General features: G+C 44.9%; 1 protein-coding gene across 4 annotated transcripts in view; it reads left to right on the forward strand.

Moving 5' to 3' along the window:
• mTerf5 (mitochondrial transcription termination factor 5) overlaps positions 1 to 22018 on the forward strand; it is a 64325-nt gene that overhangs the window by 36979 nt on the left and 5328 nt on the right. For all 4 annotated transcript variants that reach the window (XM_075682494.1, XM_075682495.1, XM_075682496.1 and 1 more), the window contains 2 exons: positions 2902 to 3147; positions 20519 to 20641. In XM_075682494.1, the coding sequence (XP_075538609.1) occupies positions 2902 to 3147; positions 20519 to 20641 (369 nt within the window). The remainder of the gene's footprint in view (positions 1 to 2901; positions 3148 to 20518; positions 20642 to 22018) is intronic.

Consider the following 22018-nt stretch of genomic DNA (forward strand, 5'->3'; position numbering starts at 1 on the left):
TTCCGCAAGCGGGTTAGTCGAAAGTGGACGTGGAGGAGCCCGAATGGTGAGACTAGAAATGAAATCGACTTCATACTCTGCGCGAACCCTGGCATCATACAAGATGTAGACGTACTCGGCAAGGTACACTGCAGTGACCATAGGATGGTAAGAACTCGAATTAGCCTAGACTTGAGGAGGGAACGGCAGAAACTGGTACACAAGAAGCCAATCAATGAGTTAGCGGTAAGAGGGAAACTAGAGGAATTCCGGATCAAGCTACAGAACAGGTATTCGGCTTTAACTCAGGAAGAGAACCTTAGTGTTGAAGCAATGAACGACTATCTCATGGGAACCATTAAGGAGTGCGCAATAGAAGTCGGTGGTAACTCCGTTAGACAGGAAACCAGTAAGCTATCGCAGGAGACGAAATATCTGATCAAGAAACGCCAATGTATGAAAGCCTCTAACCCTACAGCTAGAATAGAACTGGCAGAACTTTCTAAGTTAATCAACAAGCGTAAGACAGCGGACATCAGGAACTATAATATGGATAGAATTGAACAGGCTCTCAGGAACGGAGGAAGCCTAAAAACAGTGAAGAAGAAACTAGGAATAGGCAAGAATCAGATGTGTGCGTTAAGAGACAAAGCCGGCAATATCGTTACTAATATGGATGAGATAGTTCAAGTGGCTGAGGAGTTCTATAGAGATTTATACAGTACCAATGGCACCCACGACGATAGTGGAAGAGAGAATAGCCTAGAGGAATTCGAAATCCCACAGGTAACGCCAGAAGAAGTAAAGAAAGCCTTAGGAGCTATGCAAAGGGGGAAGGCAGCTGGGGAGGATCAGGTGACAGCAGATTTGTTGAAGGATGGTGGTCAGATTGTTCTAGAGAAACTGGCCACCCTGTATACGCAATGCCTCATAACCTCGAGCGTACCGGAATCTTGGAAGAACGCTAACATAATCCTAATCCATAAGAAAGGGGACGCCAAAGACTTGAAAAATTATAGACCGATCAGCTTACTGTCCGTTGCCTACAAAGTATTTACTAAGGTAATCGCAAATAGAATCAGGAACACCTTACACTTCTGTCAACAAAAGGACCAGGCAGGATTCCGTAAAGGCTACTCAACAATAGACCATATTCACACTATCAATCAAGTGATAGAGAAATGTGCAGAATATAACCAACCGTTATATATAGCTTTCATTGATTACGAGAAAGCGTTTGATTCAGTCGAAACCTCAGCAGTCATGGAGGCATTACGGAATCAGGGTGTAGATGAGCCATATGTAAAGATACTGGAAGATATCTATAGCGGCTCCACAGCCACCGTAGTCCTCCACAAAGAAAGCAACAAAATCCCTATAAAGAAAGGCGTCAGACAGGGAGATACAATATCTCCAATGCTATTCACAGCATGTTTACAGGAGGTATTCAGAGGCCTGGAGTGGGAAGAATTGGGGATAAAAGTTGATGGAGAATACCTTAGCAACTTGCGATTCGCTGATGATATTGCCTTGCTTAGTAACTCAGGGGATCAATTGCAATGCATGCTCACTGACCTGGAGAGGCAAAGCAGAAGAGTGGGTCCGAAAATTAATCTGCAGAAAACTAAAGTAATGTTTAACAGGCTCGGAAGAGAACAGCAGTTTACGATAGGTAGCGAAGCACTGGAAGGGGTAAGGGACTACATCTACTTAGGGCAGGTAGTGACCACGGATCCGGATCATGAGGCTGAAATAACCAGAAGAATAAGAATGGGCTAGGGTGCGTTTGGCAGGCATTCTCAAATCATGAACAGCAGGATGCCACTATCCCTCAAAAGGAAAGTGTATAACAGCTGTGTGTTACCAGTGCTCACATATGGGGCAGAAACCTGGAGACTTACGAAAAGGGTTCTGCTGAAATTGAGGACGACGCAACGAGCTATGGAAAGAAGAATGATGGGTGTGACATTAAGGGATAAGAAAAGAGCAGATTGGGTGAGGCAACAAACGCGGGTAAACGACATCTTAGTTGAAATCAAGAAAAAGAAATGGGCATGGGCCGGACATGTAATGAGGAGCGAAGATAACCGATGGTCACTAAGGGTTACGGACTGGATTCCAAGGGAAGGGATGCGTAGCAGGGGGCGGCAGAAAGTTAGGTGGGCGGATGACATTAAGACGTTTGCAGGGACAACATGGCCACAATTAGTACATGACCGGGGTAGTTGGAGAAGTATGGGAGAGGCCTTTGCCCTGCAGTGGGCGTAACTAGGCTGATGATGATGATGATGAATTGTTCATGCCCAGAGTGTGCCCGACAGGAAGGTGACATATAAAATGAAAGCTGAAAATTTTTGTGTATGAATATTACGACTTTCAACATAAATTTTATTTTGACTGCAATATTCATCGAAGCTTTTACTGCAATTCTAAACTCTACAGGCCCTCCACAAAGTTTAATTAACCAAAAGGTTACGCAATAAAATAGCTCTCAAGATGTCAGTTTGATATTTTATGAAAGCATCAGGGAAGAATCCCTAACGTGTGTGCCAGTTTTCGTAGACAACCATCAAGGAGCAAAGAAGTCGGTTTGCCACGTACCCCTTCAAAGAGATGAAATTTCAGATGCTTCTCTCGTGACAGTGAAGCACTCCTCGTCAGGAAGAAATCCCTCTTTGTCTTAAGTTTCTGGTTTGAATTTTTCAACTGTGTTGGTATGCTCAATCTTCCTAGTCATCGCCTTCCAGAAGATATGCATGCCTCAGGGGAGGTGTAGAACCAGGTGAAATGTCAGTTCAGACATTGCGTTTCGCCATTGTGCAACTGATCAAGTGAAGCTGTAGTCTTGTGATAATATTTTTTCAAGTCATTCATTGAATGAAGGTCCATAGTTCACACATGCTGCGGCATTTCATTTCACAGGTGGCCGAGTTCGAGGTGCGTCGCGAGTGTCCCCGCCTGCTGAACCTGGTCTACTACGCGTCCAAGGCGCGACATCGGCTCGAGCTGCTCTCGCAGTTGGGGCACCCCGCCAGCGGGGTATCCATCAACGTGCTCAGCATGGCCGCCTCTGACTTTGCTCGAGTGTTCTACAGCGGTAGCGACCGTGGCCGACCCCGTGAGACTGCTGAATACCTTGCGCACCTGCTTAGGAAGCCGGAGGCTGAGGTGAGGAAAATGATAGGTCGTCTTGAAAGAGGATGTCTGTGTACTTTGGATCGGTTCTGTTTTGCTCTGCAGGTCAATTCTTGTCCAGCAGGTGCATGTTCTCATTGGGGTGTGACTGCTGTGCTAACTGCGCCAAGCTGCACACCAAGAGCTGAAACTTGCTGCTACATTTGTGCAAAAATTGTGTTTCATGCTGCGTGTGCACCAAGATGACAATTTTGCTGTATGTCAGCCGAAAAAGACAGTGAGCGTTTGAGATCCCTCATTTAGTCCACCACGACTCTAGTGCCATTGTAAGGGGGGACGCAGCTTTCGCATTGTGAAAAATGGGCAAAAAAATTATTTTTTAGAAATTTTGTTTTGAGTTTCTGTACCTCTTTTTTCTAATTCCAAAATATCATCACTGTAAATCACGTAGAAGTGCTCCAAAAATTTTGTTTCATCAGCCAAGGTTGCGAAACATTTCGCAACCTTGGCGAAATCAAGAAGCCTTTCGCAAAATCAAGGAAGAACAACGTTTTTCAAGTGACAATATCTCCATAATGGCGCAACCGAGCGCCGCCATCTTGGTCTCATTAGAAAACGCATTTCTCCACCTTCAAATTTGCCGCTTCAGCTATCTCCTCCAAAAAGAAACAAGCACACAAGGAGCAAATGATTGAAGGCTGTGCCAGAGTCTGCGATTGGCCACGCCCTCCACGTGGCTCCAGCGCGGTTCGCCATTGGTCCGGCACTCGCGTCGTCTGCTCGGCTCTTTGCACCTCGCGAGTCTGGATGTCTCCACTCACCGTAATCTTGATGTGTGAAAACGGGCGCAACGCGGACGTTGCAGTAGCGTGACCATTCCCTACGTTTGTGGACATCTCAGACCCGTGGCTAAGCATTCCAAGCATCTGTGAAGTGGACTTCGCAACCAAGATTCGCGTGCGAAATCCTCGGACATGCAGCTAAGCCTTTCAGCACTCTATATTTCAGAATTCGTGACCATGCACATCACGCATGCAATCCTCGGACCCGTGGCTAAGCATTTCGTGCATAGGAGTCTCCGGCGATCAAGCACATTGCGCACGGGCGTATCGGACCCTCGCCCAAGCATTTTGTGCATCGGCACCTCCGACTGTGCAACTAAGTGCATTGAGCGTCGACTCCTTGAGCCCACATCTAGGCATTTTGCGCATTGGCACCAGAAACTGCGCGACTAAGCATATCGAGTGTTGACTCCTTGAGCCCGCGTCTAGGCATTTCGTGCGTTGGCACCTCGGACTGCACAAATAAGCACATCAAGCGTCAACTCCTCGAGCACGAGACTAGGTATTTCGCGCGTCAGCACCTCGGACCAGCAGCTAAGCATATTGTGCATTCACTCTGTTATCATATTGTCACGCTAGCTTGTAACAATATCTATCATACCACCCCTTCATGAAGAGAACCTCATCATGAGATCTGTTCACTAGGCCCCTCAATTGGGCTGGCACAGACACCTGGCTGCAGAAGTGATCGCGGCATCATACAAAAGTACAATTCTGGAAAGCACCTAGCAGCTGTATATCTATCACTGGCTCTCTGATCCTAAGTTTCACAGCCACTGTCTGGTGAAGATTACTTGGAAAGCTACTGACACTCAGAGCTTTCATTCAGTAACATGGTCAATTATAAACAAAAGAAAAAGAATGCCTCACTGATTGTACTGGAGACTGCTATCAATAAGGCAACCTGCAGGTACAACACTGGAAGTACATTCATGCCCACACATAGTTCTGCACCTCTCTTGGTTAGAAATCCAGGCACCATGCTCTTTGTAAGGCAGCAGCAAAGAATGTCGTACAAAAAGGGGGATGGGAGGGGGAACGAAGGCACACCAGACCAGAGGCCACATCACAAAATGCCCCAAAGACTACAAATTTGGTGCCCTTTAGAGAACTGAAGAGAAGGTTAAACTTTGAGAGCCGTTTTCTCAAAACTATTTTTTTTTCTTTTTTTGCCTTTCTGCTCAGTTTCTGGAGCTGATTTCTTTGTTACCGTTTAACATATTCTGACACCGTCCTTTTTTTTTTTTTTTTTTTTTTTTTTTGTCACGTTTCTTGGGCTACAGTGCAGCTCGTGACATCCTTGCTTTCTTGACCTTTTGTAAGTTTACGATATGGCTCTTCGTCTACCCCGAAAGTGTGCTTGATGTGAAGGTAACAAAAAAAATGACACTCCAAAACATTTGTGTTGTGAAAAAAAAAAAAAGAGCGAGGATGTCACGACCTTCAGCACATATTTAGCTATGCAGTCAGTACTTAACAAGCCTTCTATGACGTTTTTTAAATTCCCCAGGCTCTCCAGAAAGTTCGAGGGAGAACAATTCTGCTCAATAAGATTCAGTAAAATGTTCTCAAGATATTGCTCTGAAACTTCTATGGAAACATCAGGGAGACATTCTAAACATTTGTGCCAATTTTCATCAAAATCTACGAAGAAATAAGGAAGGTGATTTTCAAAGCCACGTCCCCCCTTAAGTGGTTTGAGGGTTAAAAAAAGGAGGAAACAGTAAAGGCCGTGGACCACTAACGGACCAAACACAGTCTTCACTGTCCCTGGAAATGTGCGGCACAGTGACAACCAAGTACCTGAAAAACTACTTTCATTGATTTCGTGATACATTCGAATCCACTTATAACGATCTATTGGTTGTAGCGACCACACTTTAGTGCATTTACGATTTTCCGATCCTGATATTGAATCTGCTTCCAAATGTAATGATCGTTTATTACTGTGCCTTACTGTTACAAAGAAGGCTTCAAACCCAGTCACAGTAATAAGGGAGCACACACAAAGTACCTAAGCACAGAAGCCCAATCAACCAAACTGGGCGTGTGGCAATGCTTGCCCTGCTCCGATTCAATCGCGACAACGACATGGCCTTCGGGATGAGCAACTGACCACCGTGCATGGATTTTGGAAGCCGCGAAGAGGGTCATCATACGTGGTCACACACTTTCAGGGCACGCCTCCAGGGCGGAGGCATGCCTTGGAGACATTACACGAGAATGCTGCACCACGTGCTGCTGCCGCACAATGTTGCAAAGGATCAGCGGGTACTACAGTCGAACCCGACTATATTGAACTCGTTTACATCGAATTATCCCGTATGTCGAACAATTTCTGAACACCGTAATGTTACAATAAAAATATATAGCAAAAAGTACGGTTAAATTGAACAAAAAAAGCAACCACACTCTGTATATTGAACTTCAAGCACCGTAAAATTGCCCCAGAAGGTGACTTTCCCGTGCGGCAGCCGAGCCAGCTGCCAACACGTCCCTCCCAGACAAAGTGGTTTAGCCGAACTGCGCGTGTCTGGCACTGCTCTCGCTCCCTCAGACAGCCACCCCCCTAGAAAAAGTGGTTCGACACGCCTCTCGCTCTCTCACAGCCACATGCGCCTCAACTGCCTCAGTGTTCAGTTGGTTCAGTTGCAAGATTGTGTGCGGAACGCTGTGCTTGTCTGCTCCGTTAAGGGATGGCTGCCGTGAAACCGCAAATATCCGCAAAGATAGAGATGATTGGAAGAGTTGAACACGAAGAAAAGAAGTTGGATGTTGCCACAGCGTACAACATCCCAAGAAGCACGCTGGGTACGGTATTAAAAAATAAGCCGAACGTTAGGGCTAAGACGGACAAGAAGCCTGGTGCTACCAGTGCCCAACGAGTACGCATGGCTGCATATTAACACGTGGAGGCAGCAGTGTATAAGTGGTTTCATCATGTTAAGTCATGAAACATCCCTGTTTCTGGCCCCATAATTGAGCAGAGAGCGAAGGATCTCACTTTCATTCTCAACAGACCCGACTTCAAAGGTGATTCAAGTTGGCCGTACCATTTCAAAGAGCGCCACAGCAGGCTGGGCTGTCACCGGTGAAAGCCGTGCAGTGGACGCAGCAGCGTGCACAAACGGATTGAAGAAAATTGGAATGACATCACGACAAGGATGATATATTTATTATTTTTATATATTTAATTCTAATGAGACAGGTTTGTTATGGCAAATGCTCCCAAACAAAATGCTGTCGTGTTGTGATGACAAATCCCACAGCGGGAAAGTTAATGAAGCCCAGATATCGGTGTTGCTCGCCACCGACATTGATGGGCCAACCAAGCTTCGACCACTCCTGAATCGAAAGAGCAAATCACCGCGGTTCCTAAAAAATGCACTCTCTGTCCCGGTGACCTACAGGTCCAACGGAAAAGCTTGGACGAAAAGCAAACTTTTTGACAAGTGGCTGAAATCCTGGAACGCCGACCTGCTAAGCAAAGGTAGAAAGGTCTGCTTTCTCGTTGATAATTGTTCTGCTCACCACTGTAAGGTCAGCGTCAGCAACATCAAGCTTCGCTTCCTGCCACCGAACACAATGTCGGTGGTGCAGCCTTTAGACCAAGCTGTGATTCATGCATTGAAGGCAGGCTACAGAAAGTGCCTTGTGCAACGGCTATTGCTAAACCTTCACAATAACCGGGAGTTGAAAATTAATCTCCTGGGTGCAATAACGATGTCGAATTCATTGTGAAATGATGTCAAAAAAGAAACAATTCAAAATTGTTTCCATCATTGTAGACTCAGTGTTTCCGGCGAGGCTGGCACCAGCTCATCTGAAAATAGCCATGAACCTCTCGACATTGATGAACCACTAGAGGAACTTGACAATTTGTTAAGCCAGCTGTCTGAGTTCTCGGGTGCCATTTGTGATGGGACTGCAGCTACAGACTACAGACAGCTACAGTCTCCATTGACGACCACGTTAAGACTACCGGAGAGCTCGCTGACGAAGACATTGTTGCCAATCTGGCTAGGGATCTCGCCAGCGAAAGTAACTCCAAGGAACCAATGAGTTCCGACCCGCTCACATGTTCCAAAGCACTTTATGTGCTGAGCGTTGTTCACTGCCACTGCACGTCCATAGAAGGCTGTGGGCTCAGCTGTTCTTAGTCACTCGACAGCGTTAAAAAGTTTATGCCAAACAATGCTTTCAAAGTGAAAAAGCAGAAGAAGATCGGATACTGTTTTTCATGCCAATGTGCCCGCAGTACATCTATTTAGAAAGTAAAGAACATTTTTTAATGAGGTGCGTTTAGTACATTGTCAATTTCTTTAAAAGTTCTATATCGAATTACACAATATAACAAACTAATTCCAGTTTCTTTGCGAGTTCGATATATGTGAGTTTGACTGTATGTGTTATCAGGAGATCACGGTTTTGCAGTGCTTCGTTTGTGCGTTGCCGATTGCTGATAACAGTTCGTGATGGTGTTTTTATGTTTGAAACGTCGCTTTTCTTTCTTTCTTTTTCTGCCTTAAGGGCCCTTCACCAGGTCTGGCAATTTTGAGCTGATAAGCGCAGAGCATAAAATGTGCTAACAATCGTGTTTGCAAAAAATTGCATCGCTACATGCCGTGGAAAGGTGTGAAATTTCAGTCCAAATGCCATTTTCCCTTTACCTCGCGGCGGCTGCGCGCCAAGCCAAACAGTGACGTCCTCGTGTCCCTGCACCTACGTACTTGTGTCCATAGTGTGACGTCGCACATGGTGACACGTGACTTCGAGAATTATTCAAGGCAACATCCGTTATTTCTGTGATCTGTTGCTTGAATTGACGAATTGATGTTTAGAGAAATAATAAAACACACAAGCTGAATGTCAGCATTTTTTTTTTTTACTTCGAACCAAAGCAAGAGAGATGTACTTCCGTATCCTCTGCGTATTCCCATTGTCGTGCAGTCATGTGCGCAGGTACCAAAACTATGCCATATTGTACTGTGTTCCAGCGCGTGATCATGCTCTGCGATTTGCTTGTTCTGCCTCAGTATTCGTGTAGCACTGAATTATAGCATTAGTTATGTGTCCTCGTGCACAGTGTGCAAAATCGTGTGCTGCACGAATTGAGACAATAACCGCTTGCGTGCAACGCCGTCAGTGGGAAAGCGCAGTGCCACGGGGGGGGGGGGGGGGGGGGAGGTAGAAAAAAAGGGAAAAAGTGAGGAGAAAAAAAATGAAGGCGGGGCCCGTGACGTATGTGTCACGCAATCCTCGAGGTCCTGTATGGGAGAATGCAGGGAAGGAATTTCACTTGCGGAGGCTGGACGGGGCGAGTGGAGCGAGTGTCTTGCTATGCAGTGGAGCTCGCCTCCTGAAATCATGGGTTCGCGGCACTGAAATATTTCTATCTCGGCTATTAATAAGCCGATTTGAAAAACTTTTGCAGCAGAACTCTCCCTACGGGACACTTAACAACTTCCAGCGTATAACCAAAATTTGCTGTGGGGCCTGGTGAGGGGCCCTTTAAGCGATATAGATAACAATATATTATGGCTCTTGTGAGGCTGACGCACAGTCATAATGCTGTGGCCACGATGTTCGAGACCTTCACAGAATAGCACATGCCACTCTAGTTTCCGAAGTTTATGCTTCCAGCCAACTAGAACGCTTCGCTCGCTTGTGCACTATACAGGCATGTCCCGCTGATAGTAGAGTATATCACAAGGTCTCGAATAAGAAATGGCAGCTGTCCTTCCAGTTTAGAAATGACAGGTGATCAGAACCAGGCGCCGTTTCGAAACAGCTTAATGACAATGCATTTCATTCTTTAGATGGACGTCTCTAATCAAAGTTTGCAGCTAGGTGCAGGAACGCACTGGGAACACAAATGACGTTGAAAATCTGGTTTTCGTACCAAAGTGCTGCCGAATTGTAACTGCTGACACCAGCTTCAGTGTGGTTCATTTTTAAAGGTGAGCCCACACATAACAAAGTGGTGATATAATGACCACTTTATTCAGAAGTTGCGAGGTCATTATAAACTGGTTCAGCTGTTATAGGTTGATTTTTAGAAGAGAAAATGGAGGTCATTCACTTTTGAATTTCATGACAAAACCCTTGGGCCAGACGTCAGTGTGATGTCACGGATTGCAAAGCATTCCTTTGCATTTCGGCCGTTGTAGTTTGTTAAAAGTTTTTGAAACTGTCAAGTTCAATCCTTCATTCTTATAGAATACGATGTAGTAAATTTTTTCCAATAAATGTTTAACTAGACCTGAGCAGATGGCACTAAAAAACCGATGTCACGGCAAGCTGGTGCGGGAATTTCAGTGTGGCGGCATCACCCATGTTTTGTTTTTGCATTTCTTTCTGGCGTACCAAGTGGCTTCTACTGCCAAGAGTGGCTTTCTTTGGTATTATGGAAGGCTAATTTATTAACACCGCTGAAATAATTTTTCCATTCAACGTCTAAATACAAGGGGGACCCAAAGATAACCAGTATTTCCTGATAAAAAGCATGGACATTTTTTTTTTTTTTTTTTTTCAAATACAACTTTAGTCACCCTCAAAGTAGTCTTCATTAGTACTAATGCACTTGTCCAAACGTTCTATCCATTGTTGGAAGCACCTTGCAAATTTGGCCTCTTTTATAGCTGCTAGTGACGTCGTGACATTACATGTGTTTGATTTCATCGACATTGGCAAAACGCTTGGCTTTCAAGTCCTTTTTCATCTGTCAGAACAGGAAGAAATCTGCGGGAGCCAAATCTAGCGAATGGGGTGTGCGGGTCAAGGTAGTCATCTGCGTTGAGGTCAAAGACCAGCGAACACTGAGAGCAGTGTGCGCGGGAGCATTGTCAAGCTGCAGGAATCACTCACAAGAATTCCACAAGGCCAGACGTTTTTGCTCCACTTCTGCGTAGCTCTTTCAACATTTCAAAATAAAATTGTTGGTTAGCTGTCTGGTTTTGAGGGACGAATTCTGAGTGTACGATGCCTTTAAAAGGCAGAACAGCATCATCTTCAAATTCAATTTAACTTTACAAGCTTTTTTTGGATGAGGCAAGCCAAGTTACTACCATTGACCTCTTGTTTACTTGCGGGACCGCACCCAAACCACCATGACTAGTCGCCTTGATGATTTTGTTGAGAAACTCTGGATCATCTGTGACTGCATCTTTCATTGCACGACAGGCTTCCACACGAAGTGATCGCGGCATCATACAAAAGTACAATTTTGGAAAGCACCTAGCAGCTGTATATCTATCACTGGCTCTCTGATCCTAAGTTTCACAGCCACTGTCTGGTGAAGATTACTTGGAAAGCTACTGACACTCAGAGCTTTCATTCAGTAACATGGTCAATTATAAACAAAAGAAAAAGAATGCCTCACTGATTGTACTGGAGACTGCTATCAATAAGGCAACCTGCAGGTACAACACTGGAAGTACATTCATGCCCACACATAGTTCTGCACCTCTCTTGGTTAGAAATCCAGGCACCATGCTCTTTGTAAGGCAGCAGCAAAGAATGTCGTACAAAAAGGGGGATGGGAGGAGGAACGAAGGCACACCAGACCAGAGGCCACATCACAAAATGCCCCAAAGACTACAAATTTGGTGCCCTTTAGAGAACTGAAGAGAAGGTTAAACTTTGAGAGCCGTTTTCTCAAAACTATTTTTTTTTCTTTTTTTGCCTTTCTGCTCAGTTTCTGGAGCTGATTTCTTTGTTACCGTTTAACATATTCTGACACCGTCCTTTTTTTTTTTTTTTTTTTTTTTGTCACGTTTCTTGGGCTACAGTGCAGCTCGTGACATCCTTGCTTTCTTGACCTTTTGTAAGTTTACGATATGGCTCTTCGTCTACCCCGAAAGTGTGCTTGATGTGAAGGTAACAAAAAAAATGACACTCCAAAACATTTGTGTTGTGAAAAAAAAAAAAAGAGCGAGGATGTCACGACCTTCAGCATATATTTAGCTATGCAGTCAGTACTTAACAAGCCTTCTATGGCGTTTTTTAAATTCCCCAGGCTCTCCAGAAAGTTCGAGGGAGAACAATTCTGCTCAATAAGATTCAGTAAAATGTTCTCAAGATATTGCTCTGAAACTTCTATGGAAACATCAGGGAGACATTCTAAACATTTGTGCCAATTTTCATCAAAATCTACGAAGAAATAAGGAAGTTGATTTTCAAAGCCACGTCCCCCCTTAAGTGGTTTGAGGGTTAAAAAAGGAGGAAACAGTAAAGGCCGTGGACCACTAACGGACCAAACACAGTCTTCACTGTCCCTGGAAATGTGCGGCACAGTGACAACCAAGTACCTGAAAAACTACTTTCATTGATTTCGTGACACATTCGAATCCACCTATAACGATCTATTGGTTGTAGCGACCACATTTTAGTGCATTTATGATTTTCCGATCCCGATATTGAATCTGCTTCCAAATCTATTGATCATTTATTACTGTGCCGTACTGTTACAAAGAACGCTTCAAACCCAGTCACAGTAATAAGGGAGCACACACAAAGTACCTAAGCACAGAAGCGCAACCAAACTGAGCGTGTAGCGATGCTTGCCCTGCTCCAATTCAATCTCGATAGCGATATGGCCTTCGAGATGAGCGACTGACCACCGTGCATGGATTTTGGAAGCCGTGAAGAGGGTCATACGTGGTCACACACTTTCAGGGCACGCCTCCAGGGCGGAGGCATGCCTTGGAGACATTACACGAGAATGCTGCACCACGTGCTGCTGCCGCACAATGTTGCAAAGGATCAGCGGGTACTACAGTCGAACCCGACTATATTGAACTCGTTTACATCGAATTATCCCGTATGTCGAACAATTTCTGAACACCGTAATGTTACAATGAGAATATATAGCAAAAAGTACGGTTAAATTGAACAAATATAGCAACCGCACTCTGTATATTGAACTTCAAGCACCGTAAAATTGCCCCAGAAGGTGACTTTCCCGTGCGGCAGCCGAGCCAGCTGCCAACACGTCCCTCCCAGACAAAGTGGTTTAGCCGAACTGCGCGTGTCTGGCACTGCTCTCGCTCCCTCAGACAGCCACCCCCCTAGAAAAAGTGGTTCGACACGCCTCTCGCTCTCTCTCACAGCCACATGCGCCTCAACTGCCTCAGTGTTCAGTTGGTTCAGTTGCAAGATTGTGTGCGGAATGCTGTGCTTGTCCGCTCCGTTAAGGGATGGCTGCCATGAAACCGCAAATATCCGCAAAGATAGAGATGATTGGAAGAGTTGAACACGAAGAAATGAAGTTGGATGTTGCCACAGCGTACAACATCCCAAGAAGCACGCTGGGTACTGTATTAAAAAATAAGCCAAACATTAGGGCTAAGACGGACAAGAAGCCTGGTGCTACCAGTGCCCAACGAGTACGCATGGCTGCATATGAACACGTGGAGGCAGCAGTGTATAAGTGGTTTCATCATGTTAAGTCATGAAACATCCCTGTTTCTGGCCCCATAATTGAGCAGAGAGCGAAGGATCTCACTTTCATTCTCAACAGACCCGACTTCAAAGGTGATTCAAGTTGGCCGTAGCATTTCAAAGAGCGCCACAGCAGGCTGGGCTGTCACCGGTGAAAGCCGTGCAGTGGACGCAGCAGCGTGCACAAACGGATTGAAGAAAATTGGAATGACATCACGGCAAGGATGATATATTTATTATTTTTATATATTTAATTCTAATGAGACAGGTTTGTTATGGCAAATGCTCCCAAACAAAATGCCGTCGTGTTGTGATGACAAATCACAGCGGGAAAGTTAATGAAGCCCAGATATCGGTGTTGCTCGCCACCGACATTGATGGGCCAACCAAGCTTCGACCACTCCTGAATCGAAAGAGCAAATCGCCGCGGTTCCTAAAAAATGCACTCTCTGTCCCGGTGACCTACAGGTCCAATGGAAAAGCTTGGATGAAAAGCAAACTTTTTGACAAGTGGCTGAAATCCTGGAACGCCGACCTGCTAAGCAAAGGTAGAAAGGTCTGCTTTCTCGTTGATAATTGTTCTCCTCACCACTGTAAGGTCAGCGTCAGCAACATCGAGCTTCGCTTCCTGCCACCGAACACAACGTCGGTGGTGCAGCCTTTAGACCAAGCTGTGATTCATGCATTGAAGGCAGGCTACAGAAAGTGCCTTGTGCAACGGCTATTGCTAAACCTTCACAATAACCGGGAGTTGAAAATTAATCTCCTGGGTGCAATAACGATGTCGAATGCATTGTGAAATGATGTCAAAAAAGAAACAATTCAAAGTTGTTTCCGTCATTGTAGACTCAGTGTTTCCGGCGAGGCTGGCACCAGCTCATCTGAAAATCGCGATGAACCTCTCGACATTGATGAACCACTAGAGGAACTTGACAATTTGTTAAGCCAGCTGTCTGAGTTCTCGGATGCCATTTGTGATGGGACTGCAGCTACAGACTACAGACAGCTACTGTCTCCATTGACGACCACGTTAAGACTACCGGAGAGCTCGTTGACGAAGACATTGTTGCTGATCTGGCTAGGGATCTCGCCAGCGAAAGTAACACCAAGGAACCAATGAGTTCCGACCCGCTCACATGTTCCAAAGCACTTCATGCGTTGAGCGTTGTTCACTGCCACTGCACGTCCATAGAAGGCTGTGGGCTCAGCTGTTCTTAGTCACTCGACAGCGTTAAAAAGTTCATGCCAAACAATGCTTTCAAAGTGAAAAAGCAGAAGAAGATCGGATACTGTTTCTCGCGCCAATGTGCCAGCAGTACATCTATTTAGAAAGTAAAGAACATTTTTAATGAGGTGCGTTTTGTACATTGTCAATTTCTTTAAAAGTTCTATATCGAATTACACGATATAACAAACTAATTCCAGTTTCTTTGCGAGTTCGATATATGTGAGTTTGACTGTACGTGTTATCAGGAGATCACGGATCAAAAAAAAGAAAAAGTGAGGAGAAAAAAAATGAAGGCGGGGCCCGTGACGTATGTGTTACGCAATCCTCGAGGTCCTGTATGGGAGAACGCAGGGAAGGAATTTCACTTGCGGAGGCTGGACGGGGCGAGTGGAGCGAGTGTCTCGCTATGCAGTGGAGCTCGCCTCCTGAAATCATGGGTTCGCGGCACTGAAATATTTCTATCTCGGCTATTAATAAGCCGATTTAAAAAACTTTTGCAGCAGAACTCTCCCTACGGGACACTTAACTTCCAGCGTATAACCAAAATTTGCTGTGGGGCCTGGTGAGGGGCCCTTTAAGCGACATAGATAACAATATATTATGGCTCTTGTGAGGCTGACGCACAGTCATAATGCTGTGGCCATGATGTTCGAGACCTTCACAGAATAGCACATGCCACTCTAGTTTCTGAAGTTTATGCTTCTAGCCAACTAGAACACTTCGCTCGCTTGTGCACTATACAGGCATGTCCCACTGGTAGTAGAGTATATCACAAGGTCTCGAATAAGAAATGGCAGCTGTCCTTCGAGTTTAGAAATGACAGGTGATCGGAACCAGGCGCCGTTTCGAAACAGCTTAATGACAATGCATTTAATTCTTTAGATGGACGTCTCTAATCAAAGTTTGCAGCTAGGTGCAGGAACGCACTGGGAACACAAATGACGTTGAAAATCTGGTTTTCATACCAAAGTGCTGCCGAATTGTAACTGCTGACACCAGCTTCAGTGTGGTTCATTTTTAAGGGTGAGCCCACACATAACAAAGTGGTGATATAATGACCACTTTATTCAGAAGTTGCGAGGTCATTATGAACTGGTTCAGCTGTTATAGGTTGATTTTTAGAAGAGAAAATGGAGGTCAAAGATTCACTTTTGAATTTCATGCCAAAACCCTTGGGCCGGACGTCAGTGTGATGTCACAGATTGCAAAGCATTCCTTTGCATTTCAGCCGTTGTAGTTTGTTAAAAGCTCTTGAAACTGTCAAGTTCAATCCTTGATTCTTTTATAATACGATGTAGTAAATTTTTTCCAATAAATGTTTAACTAGACCTGAGCAGGTGGCGCTAAAAAACCGATGTCACGGCAAGCTGGTGCGGGAATTTCAATGTGGGGGCATCACCCATGTTTTGTTTTTGCATTTCTTTCTGCTGTACCAAGTGGCTTCTACTGCCAAGAGTGGCTTTCTTTGGTATTATGGAAGGCTAATTTATTAACACCGCTGAAATAATTTTTCCCTTCAATATCTAAATATAAGGGGGACCCAAAAATAACCAGTATTTCCTGATAAAAAGCATGGACTTTTTTTTTTTTTTTTTCAAATACAACTTTAGTCACCCTCAAAGTATTCTTCATTAGTACTAATGCACTTGTCCAAACGTTCTATCCATTGTTGGAAACACCTTGCAAATTTGGCCTCTTTTATAGCTGCTAGTGACGTCGTGACATTACATGTGTTTGATTTCATCGACATTGGCAAAACGCTTGGCTTTCAAGTCCTTTTTCATCTGTCAGAACAGGAAGAAATCTGCGGGAACCAAATCTAGCAAATGGGGTGTACGGGTCAAGGTAGTCATCTGCGTTGAGGTCAAAGACCAGCGAACACTGAGAGCTGTATGCGCGGGAGCATTGTCAAGCTGCAGGAATCACTCACAAGAATTCCACAAGGCCAGACGTTTTTGCTCCACTTCTCCATAGCTCTTTCAACATTTCAAAATAAAATTGTTGGCTAGTGGTCTGGTTTTAAGGGACGAATTCTGAGTTTACGATGCCTTTAAAAGGCAGATCAGCATGATCTTCAAATTCAATTTAATTTACGAGCTTTTTTTGGATGAGGCAAGCCAGGTTACTACCATTGAATTCTCTTGTTTACTTGCGGAACCGCACCCAAACCACCATGACTATTCACCTTGATGATTTTGTTGAGAAACTCTGGATCATCTGTGACTGCATCTTTCATTGCACGACTGGCTTCCACGCGACGATCCCTTTGCTCTTCGGTGAGAAGTCTTGGCACAAACTTAGCAGTCGCTCGTCGCATTTCCGAATCATGCAAAATGCGCTTAGTGGAGCTCCAGGATAGCCCAGAGAAGTCTTAGAGTTGGTCGATTGTTCTGCATCGATTTTCTGTGGTGAGACCACAGATTTTGGCTGTGTCGTCGGTAGTTCGCGCTCTTCAAGGACAACAGTAACGTGACTGATCTTCATTGGTCATTTCCCCCCTTTTACACCAAGCAAACTACTCATGCACTTTCCTTTTACTGAGAGCATGTTCTTTCTAAGCTGTTTGCATCATCACAACAGTTCCTGCTGCATTCTTGTCAATTAAAAACTAAGCTTCAGAGCTGCATGTTATTGGTGAGAATCTGCCATTTCTTTGTGTTGGGAACGCACTACAGGCAGACACACAGAAATACCAAAGAAACCACACACATGGTTGTCGGTTGATGCCACTTCCCATACTGACTCAGGAGGGGTCCTCCCGCAGTGCCCAAGTGGTGCAACGTCATACTAATGTGCACAATGTGAAGGAGTACGACTCCGGTTATTTTTGGGTCCCCCCTCACATGGCACAAGTTTGATTACATACAGCAGTGTTAGATCATGACCACTGATGTATCCGTTGTGCAAAGCCAGAGACTGAGGCTGTGTACGTACCATAACAGCTTGCTTATATATTTCGAGGGAATCCATTTATATTCTACTGAAAATACATGTAAAAAATTATTTTGAACAGACAAGGCAATGAAAGTGTGGGACGGCGTGATAAATACTCTCCAAATGATTACAGATGATTTTTCTTGCACTCGCGCGGCGGTGTTGTTGTGGGAGTTTTACACTGGTGCATGAGACAAAACCGAATTGGCTTTTGCTTTGCTTTTGAATGGTTTCCACAGTGTTTGTCACATGTTCCTTCTTTTTTTTAATGATATTAGTCTGGGTTCCGTATGTATGTGACAGGTGCTTTTGAGTTGCACCTACATATTTTGTTGTATTCTGTGATCACAGGGCTTGTCTTAAAGGGACACTAAAGGCACATATTAATTGAAGCTAAAATGATAGATTAGTGCTTGAGAATCTCTAAAGCATCAACACTATCGTGAACTGAGCCTTAATAATCGAGAAATTGAGGTAAATGCAGGACATGATTAGAGACTCACCCGGAACATTCAAGTACTTGCCCGATGAAAAAAGCACTCCTCAGTTAAATTCTGTCACTAGTACTCAACCACTCGTTCTACAAAACATCGTTGTATTGTACCATAAGACGAAATTAAATTCTACTTGTCCAGTTCTGTGCCACTTTTAGAAAAAAGAATCCATTGAAATTTCCCTCGACAACGACGCGGGCGGTCGAAAGGTTTCGTTTTCGCTCTACTCTGCGCTGCGTACGCTTTCGCGTTTCAGTAGTTATTGCGTAGTGCTGCACTGGTTTTGCTGGCTCGCGAAACTCTGACAAACTGCAAGTAGCAGAGAATTCAACTTCCATGCAATGTCGTGGGATGCCCGAAAGGTCTGCGCCACTTGACCGAATAGAAGCTGCAGCGGGGAATCCGCTGCTCTGTCGTGGCTCGGTGCCGCCGTCTGTCGGGCGACGTTTCACTCACCGACGGCAGCAAAGGGCGGCAATGGCGTATGCAACGTCACCACTCCCCTGATTGGGTGGTGGGAGATTTGAATTTCGAAAAAGGTATTCGAACCCTTCAGATGCAATTTTCTCGTAAACTAAATCTCTTCTTTGCAAGAAACAAGCGTTGCGGGGTTTCTGGAGTAATGCTCAAACAGTCCGCGTCGACTTAGTATTCGCCTTTAGTGTCCCTTTAACGGGTGCACGACCATATATCCTTCCACGTAAATCAATGCTTAAACCATGCTAGGAATAAAAGGGGTGGGTGAATATGAGGAGTTCTAATTACAGTTAAACCTGCCTATAACGAACCTCCATACAACAAATTCCTCGATATTCTGAAGTTTTTCTTTCCCCACCGTTACTTCATAGAAGCACACGTATTTGTGTCCTCTATGTAACAAAGTGGCAGCAGGAGACACCTTTGTAATAACAAATTCCCTGCACTGACCACCTAGTGATTTTGCCTCCAATTTTTTTGTTTTAACGCGAGCACCCACTGCATGCATCTCCTGTGGTTGTCCTGCCGCCGCCGACATGCGACCTGCTGCTCTGCAATTTTTTATATGTGGACGACTGCTCCATCATTACTGAAGAGATGTCGGATGAGGCGCTGGTTGAAAGTGTCCAATGTCACAGGGACCACGATGGATCTTCGGAGGTTTATTCATCATCTGCCTTGCCCCCTGCGCAAGGAAGTGCTGGGTACCAGTGATGTTTTGCGTCACATTGCAGGCTCGCTAAATGATGATGAGCAGTGTTGTGTTCATTGATGTCTTAACGTTCAATGTTGCCGTCCTTCACGACCAAGCAACAGAGCAAAATAAGTTTTTTGCCACTAAATAAACATGTTTTGGCTGAGGTCGACCTCCAGTTCCTCCTTTGTTTAATTCGTGCATTTCTTTTTTGGATTTTCATGTTGAAACTGCATATACCGAAAACCTCTTTGTAATGAAAATTTTCGAGCACTTGGCAACCTTCTTATATCCAGGTTTAACGGTATTTCTCTTACTGTATCAATTTTGCAGCTTTATGCACACTGTGAATGTAGTAATTATGGGAAGCGGGGAAAAAATGCAACGAAGAAATTATACTGCGAGTTCTTTTTGACAAATCAAGATAAATGTAGGCTTTTAATTAATATGTTCTGAGACGTGTAGTATTATTCCATCACCTAGCAATCATTATGTTCTGAAACACAATGCTCAGCGAGTGTAATGGAGGAAAGGAAAATCCTTGAAATTTCATTGAGTGAAATAATTTTTTATAACTGCCGAACACTTATAAATTAGCTTAGCTTTTTCTCCTCTAGTAATCGGCATCTTGTAAGTTCAGCACTGTAACAGCATGAAACTTCTGATGGTTAGCCGTTAGATGATGTTTCAGTACCTGTATTGGCCTGCACAAGCCATAGATATTACTGTTGACATAGCAAGGTAATACTGTGATGGTGCACGTCTGCAGTTGCTGCTCCGTCATGTTGTGGTGGTCTACTGAGCATTGTCTTGACAACAAGCAGACTGTTTGTGAGGGTGCTGCTATTTGGCAGCACCAGTAAAGAGAACAGTCGCTGTGTGGTGTGTGACTGTTCGTGTTGCTGCCACTTAGAGAACGTAAACATACACCATTCACCATGAAGAAGAAAGAAGAATACAATGTTTTCTTCCTTTTTTTTTTTCTCACTGCTGATAGGAGCAGTTAAACATTGAAGGCACTCTCTTGAGTGATATCCGGAAGAGGCAAATCATTGGCTGCTTCTGTTGGCACTTACGAAACAAGTGACTGATCTGGTGAAGGCTATGGTGAAGGTGGTCCACAAGAGCTGTACTATCAGTGTGCCACGTGGCGCCTGAGAGTTGCTATGCAAGGTGTTTCAGTTATTAGAGAAGAAGAGACAAGTCGTAGAAGGCACATATTTGTGTGACTGTCACCTTTTTAGGTGATCCACATCGAGATTGCTGACCAGTGACCGTACCTTGACATTTGCAGGTGCGCCAGCGGCTGGCCAGCCATCCATCAGCCAAGCGGATTTCCCTGCTGAACACCCGCCGTGTTGTTGACTGGCTGTTGCCACGAGGAGTCACCCATGAGCAACTTTGGTACGGACTTCAGGTGAGCACAGCTTGCACTGGCCATCTTTTAGAAGTTTACAAGTCTCATGTATCACAGTAAGTGCCAAGTTGACACTGATAGCTTGAATGATATAACATTAACACTGGGAACTGGGCTGCATGCTGCAAACTGGCAAGTGGTTTAGGAAGGTTACAAAATACATCCAGAATGTAAATTTGAATTAGAGTTAGAGAACAAATGTGGAAATTTATTTTGTTCGCTTGTCTGTGGAATCAACACACACTGTCCATGGCTGGTTGTCTGCATCCTGTCTTGTCCACATTATTTTGCTTTGTCATGTCAATTCTGCTGAGTAAGGTTGCGTGGAGTTGTGTGGGCCTCAGTGTCAAGCTAGCATGCTGTTTGGGTTTCATGCCTGCAATAAACGACTCTTTTGTCTGCTGACATGCTAAGGCCTCACACTTGCAAAAAATTCCCAAAGGTTTACGTTGGGCATACATGCGCTAGATGCTTGTACAGTCGGACCGACTCCTTACAATACCCGTTTTAGCAATATATAGGTAGGTTATAACAATGAAAACCTGCTGCACCATCAACTTTTGTATGTTTTCTACGGGGAAATAACCCGCTTACTACAATGTCCCCATGCGACATAATCGGTTATAACGATGCAGTCTGGCTGCGGAGTGTCCGTGCCGAAAGGTAATGGAATGCAAAATCCTTGAAAAGAAAAAAGAAGTGAAATGCAAGCCGCTGCACGATTGCCCGCCACGCCAACTGCTGCCGCACGCTTCTCTCTACGAGAGATACAGGCCAGCGTCGCGCGCATCTCTCTCGTCGCCCTGCCACCTGTCCAAACACAAATGGGCTGTGCCCGTAGCTCAGCGCCGCGCCGCCCTTCGAAACACGAGTGGACTGCACCAACTACTCTGACAATGCTACGGGCTCTGCTCCCAGATTGCTCGCTGGGCCCTCACAGTTGGTTCCTTATTCTATGGCCTTTATTCTGCGCAATTCTGCTAACAGATGAAATCGCTCGTGCTCATCTTTCTTGGTTGCGTCGAAGTCGTTCTTGGCCACATTGTTTGTCAGCCTTGTTTGACTCTCCGCCAAAACGGAAGATGACTGATCCGCCCACTGACCATTAGTGATACACAATGTTGCCAGTGAAAAGAAAGCGCACTGCTATAGATTTGAAAACTAAGTGCTTCTAACTGATCAAGCAAACGTTGCAAATGTGCTTGCATCGGATAATGACAGCAGCAATGACACGGTAGGGTAGGCTGCCTCAACGTTGTCCTTGAAGGAGTTCCTCATGGCCTTGTTTTTGTGACGGACCTTCCGCTTCACTACGTGAAGCACCCGGATGCCTTGGAGAAGCTATGCTCTCCAAGGCATCCAGAACAGCTATGCCAT

The sequence above is a fragment of the Dermacentor variabilis genome, chromosome 2 (assembly GCF_050947875.1).
Source record: "Dermacentor variabilis isolate Ectoservices chromosome 2, ASM5094787v1, whole genome shotgun sequence".
Taxonomy (NCBI): domain Eukaryota; kingdom Metazoa; phylum Arthropoda; class Arachnida; order Ixodida; family Ixodidae; genus Dermacentor; species Dermacentor variabilis.